This window comes from Micropterus dolomieu, linkage group LG05 (assembly GCF_021292245.1).
Source record: "Micropterus dolomieu isolate WLL.071019.BEF.003 ecotype Adirondacks linkage group LG05, ASM2129224v1, whole genome shotgun sequence".
NCBI lineage: Eukaryota > Metazoa > Chordata > Actinopteri > Centrarchiformes > Centrarchidae > Micropterus > Micropterus dolomieu.
This window is the reverse complement of record NC_060154.1, coordinates 24,010,213-24,015,353: the sequence shown is the minus strand read 5'-3', so window position 1 is coordinate 24,015,353 and position 5,141 is coordinate 24,010,213. Positions and strand designations below refer to the sequence as shown.

At 43.8% G+C, this 5,141-nt stretch overlaps 2 protein-coding genes across 2 annotated transcripts in view; one reads left to right on the top strand and one right to left on the bottom strand.

The window, feature by feature from the left end:
- Nucleotides 1-3,653, bottom strand: part of plpp6 (phospholipid phosphatase 6) — a 10,164-nt gene extending 6,511 nt beyond the window's left edge. Inside the window, exon 1 of the mRNA XM_046049572.1 lies at nt 2,944-3,653. Coding sequence (XP_045905528.1) covers nt 2,944-3,436 — 493 coding nt within the window. The 5' untranslated portion in view covers nt 3,437-3,653. The remainder of the gene's footprint in view (nt 1-2,943) is intronic.
- A 646-nt stretch (nt 3,654-4,299) lies between these two features.
- Nucleotides 4,300-5,141, top strand: part of prdx6 (peroxiredoxin 6) — a 7,364-nt gene continuing 6,522 nt past the window's right edge. Inside the window, exon 1 of the mRNA XM_046049573.1 lies at nt 4,300-4,475. Within this exon, the coding sequence (XP_045905529.1) occupies nt 4,384-4,475 (92 nt within the window). The 5' untranslated portion in view covers nt 4,300-4,383. The remainder of the gene's footprint in view (nt 4,476-5,141) is intronic.

The window sequence follows — 5,141 nt, the reverse complement described above, 5'->3', positions numbered from 1 at the left end:
GTGAGCTGTAAGGTCTTATATAGACAGGTGTGTGGCTTTCCTAATCAAGTCCAATCAGTATAATCAAACACAGCTGGACTCAAATGAAGGTGTAGAACCATCTCAAGGATGATCAGAAGAAATAGACAGCACCTGAGTTAAATATGAGTGTCACGGCAAAGGGTCTGAATAATTATGACCATGTGATATTTCAGTTTTTCTTTTTTAATAAATTAGCAAAAATTTCTACATTTCTGTTTTTTTCTGTCAAGATGGGGTGCTGAGTGTACATTACTGAGAAATAAAATGAACTTTTTTGATTTTTGGAAAATGGCTGCAATGAAACAAAGAGTGAAAAATTTAAAGGGGTCTGAATACTTTCCGTACCCACTGTATTTGCCATACTGCATGTACATGTATAGGATTTGAAAAACCTATGCTTTGGTACCATCTGGTGGTGGTACCAAGACTGACACTATGACAGACACAAACGCACCCATTACTCATGCATTGCCCAGGGCAAATGCTAATTGGTCAACTGCAGAAAGCAGATTAGGGGCACGTTCAATCTCAAATGGTTTTGCGCTGGTTTGCTCCAGGTGAACAACATGTTTCCTTAAATGTGGTGCTACGTTGCGCAACGGGCTTTGAGGTATGTTTTCTATCGGTTGGTAAGTGTGTCAAACATTGATGGTCCTGGATAGATCTCTCTCACTACTGTCATGTATAATAACACTAATAACGACAACACTTTTCTAGGTGAGTTAGTTTAAGGGCCCTGCCATATTCCTGTTTCACAGCAGATATTTTCACTTGTCACAGCAGGGAAAAACACACAGATGTGGGAGAATGGGTTCAATTCCTACTGTGACACCAATGTGTCCCTGAGCAAGACACTAAATCCTTAGCTGCTCCAGAGAATGCGACCTCTGACATAGCCTATATGGATTATAATCAATTGTAAGTTGCTTTGGACAAAAGTGCCTATGTGACTAACTGTAATATTACAGTGAGTAAATGTGAGCTATACAGAGTGTTGCTGGTCATTTCTGGAGGAAACCTGCGGCTTACATCTGCATCTTATATTTAAAATGGGTGATTGCTGCCCTCCACTAGGGCCTAGAGGACTTTTTTATGTTGTCTCACTGCATTGAGCGTATAAAAGACATTTCCTGAACTCTTCCTTGATGTCGTCCGGGGCTGCAGTGCTGAAAAATTAATGCAACTGTCAGGTGGCACTAAGCCAATCGCTGCTGGGAGTCCAATGAAAGGATTTCAGCAAAATGAATATTCTACAGTACATGAACTTAATTATTAATAACTACTCAACAGTCAAATAAGGGCTGTTGTTAAAAACAGTTTCATAACTAGAATAGGCAGGGATGTGAATGCAGCCTGCTGTTTCCTTTATAAGCTGTCATTTTGATTTGAGGGCAATATTTTGTCCATATCAGAATCCTGAAGAAATGGTGACTTCAAGTAATTATGATAAGGTGGGATATACTGAACTGGTTTACATGCATAATCATGCAACTTAATACCACATACAGGTCTATATTAATGCAGATAGAAACTGTCTATGCAGAGGACCAAATGCTGCTGCTAACTGTAACATTAGGCATTTAGTAGGAGGGTTGACTGGTAATGCTTAAATGACCACTGAAAGTGGATGTTTGGTGGCAAAAATAAATTATTCCAGTACTACTAAACTTCAATGTACATATTGGAGCAATCCTCCCCACTGCAGCTGTACCTGCTGAAGAACAGTGAGGTGTGATCCCCCCTCTGTCCGATAAAGCACAGACAGATGCAGAAATCGTTCTTCACAGCTTCTCTAACCTGAGAAACATGCACCTATAGAGACAGACTTGCCACCTGTAAAGTATCCCACATCAGAAGAACACCATTCATTCAACCACACACAGGAAAAAAACAAGTCAAATGTTCATTTTAGGCAAAACAGAAATTTAAGTATATACACAAATGAATTGGCACTGTGGGCTCGTTTTACTGGGCAAAACAACAAGACCTCTACACATATCTGGGAACATAATGTGACCTCTCTCAAATACTCTGGCACTGAAAATGCCAAACACACACAAACCCTCTTCCTCTAACAACAAGCCATTCTCGATGTACAAGCTGGATGCAACAGTGCACTTTGATGAAGTGCACTGTTTTAGAATTAGTTTTAATTCTAATTAATTAATTCTGGCTGTCCAAAGTAAAAGCTGCATTACTGTTCATAAATCAATTCACAGTCCAAAAACACGTCTTTGCTGTCTGATTAATCACAGACCAGTGTGCGCTTCAAAGTCCATCAAAGTTAAAACCCGTTTCCAAACTCTTCTTCAGCCCACCATGCTTCACTCAGGCTGGGACCGTCCGTGGTGTTTTAATTCTGATGGGCCTGCATTGCAGCTCACACTGGTCTACACCTAGCCTCACCACTTCATCATTATATAATCTTTCTTGTGGTCTCACAAAGTTTCAGTCAGACAAACTTGGGACTATTTGAAGCAGGCTACTGGAGCTGACTGGGCCCCACCCTCTGAGAAGTTACAACACAATCTGACATCAGGCAGTACTTCCCTACTATTTCACAATGTAACCTCACCTGTTTGTCAAGCTGAGAGAAGTACAGGAAGTGATTTATTATAGGAGACAACATATGAGGAGAAACAGGGTGGGGAAGCAGGGGAAGAAATGGATTAGGGCCAGAATGAACAACAGATGACATCTACGTGTGAGAAGCTGTCAGCACTGATGGATTAAAGGTAAAATGGGTCAGAAAATGTACTTGGGAGGTGGGATCACCTGTGAGTTCTGACAGAAGAGCTGCACATGGCAGATGAGATCAAGGGAGGAGCAGCATTAGGAAAGGTTTACGGGTGTTAATTCCCTCCTGGAGAGGGACACAGATGGACAACATATGGAGGAACACAAATAAGCAGAGTGTTTTACCCATGAGAAGGTTGAGCATGACTTCTTGTCCTGCAGCACTGTCACTCTTAAACAGACAGTAAGCGGTCCCAGCCAGCCAGGGGATGCCATGTCCCGATATCTCTATCAACTTCATTAACGGGCGCACACTGCCCCAGGACGAGTCCTCACAGGCACACACCCCCAGCCGCTTGGACAGCCACAGGTCGATGGCGAGCAGGGAGCTGAGCGCTACGCGGATGAAGGATGGGTTGAGTCGTATCCCATCCTCCTCTGGGAGCCCCTGGCCGCTCGCCGAGCCCGTGGAGGAGCTGGAGCCCCGGCGCCGAGTCGGGCTCTCCGAGGCTCGGAGGCGGGCGGTGGTCGGGTCGGAGCCCTGCCGCTGGACGAGGTGCGACGGCGAGGACCGGTTCATCGGCTTCGTCAACGACATGAAGTCGTAGCGGCCGTTGGTGCTGCCGAGCACCGGGCTTCCTCCGCTGCGACCGGGGGTTTTAGCTTTAGGAGAAGGCATGTTGCCCGTTAATCTACCGACGCAGACAGCTAGGTGGGATGTAGTTGCACCGCAGCGGTAAATTTTCTGCAGTGCTGTGCGGGCTGTCGCTCCTTTAGCTCATCTGTTTTACGTTTCACAATTCATATCACGTCCCGGCGACATCGAGCTGAATCACCATCTTTGTTGCTCTATTCGCAAAGCTACCTGGGAAATGGTGTTCTTCTCGAAAAGTACACGTGAGTCGTTTCCCCCGTGACTCCTGCTATGACAGCACATTGCATTAATCTTATAATAAAATAAACATTTCACCCAGTACAACAGAGTGGCTCACTAATGTGTTTTCAATAGTTTTAAATTAGGGCTCCAAAGCACAGAGAAATAACATAGAAAATGTCAGCCTATGTCTGGATACTATTTCAATTTGTTTGTTTTTTAACAAATACAATAAATTCATATTAGAATTTTCGAACTGCATCATTAAATCTGGGTGAGCGTTATAATACTTTGGTCTTTGATCATAGAAAGTGCGGTCTTATTTTTCACAACACACAAAATCATTGTGTCTTTTGGCAATTATCACATAATGTTGGACTGTATAAGTTTTCAGTAAAATCTGCTGTGAAACAGAAAAGCTTTCAATACAACCCTGCTTTTAAGAAACCTTGTGCACAAGATTATTATTTATCGATTTGGGGTTTTTTTTTTTATAAACTGATGTATTTGCATAGATTTGTTTGTATTTAAGTATAATATTTTACGGTTCTGCTTGTAATGTGTTCGTAATGCGTTGCTCTTCCAACAACACTTTTTACGACTCTTCTCTGGTTGGTTGATGACCAGCCTACGTTGACTGAAGCTAATCCCGCCCATATCCGGCTCCATTCATGTGGCGCTGAAAACGTCACGCCAGCCAGTCAGGTTGTCCTCCTGTCTTTCTCTTGAGTCTGAGCTGCGGAGAGCCGACCATGCCTGGACTTCTGCTGGGAGACGAGGTCCCCAACTTCGAGGCCGACACCACCATCGGCAAGATCAAGTTCCACGATTTCCTTGGAAGCTCGTAAGTGCGCAGACGTCCCACACAGGAAATCACATTGTAAATCTTTTGTTTAATTCCGAGTTTGGATTATTAGGCTACGCTACAGTGTGCGGCCTGTAAAACTCGGATTGAAGGATTTTGCGCGTCCGCACATCAGATTGAAAACAAAAGCCAAGGCGCGTGGTCCTGTAGAGATCTGAAGCATCCGTCCATAGAGGTAATTTAACCGTGATCTCACGGTGACACCTGCTGGCTGACACAGACTAGGTTACACAAGCATGACTTGGTTGGATTAGAAAATAATAACGCAGACTACCATACATATGATAAAATACACATTTACTTCCATTTACAAGCAAAGATATTTGTGGTTTTGAATGATACGATTAGAGCTGCTGTAGCTGCAAACTAAAAAGAGAGCAGTGGGAGGCTTATATAGTCATAAGTGAGGAGTAAGCACGGTCAGGACAAGGCCTGTATTGTGTGTGTTTGTGTGACCTTTTAACTGTGCATCAGTGCTTGCACACCCTATTGGCATCTGCTGAAATCTGCAATCCTGCTAGGCTCAGCAGTTTTTACAACAGCAGAGACAAAGGAATACTACTCCCTTGGTTGGACATGTGTGTATTCTGCACCAGCAACTTAATTACTATTTGAATGCCCCCCCCCCCCCCCCCCCCCCCCCTC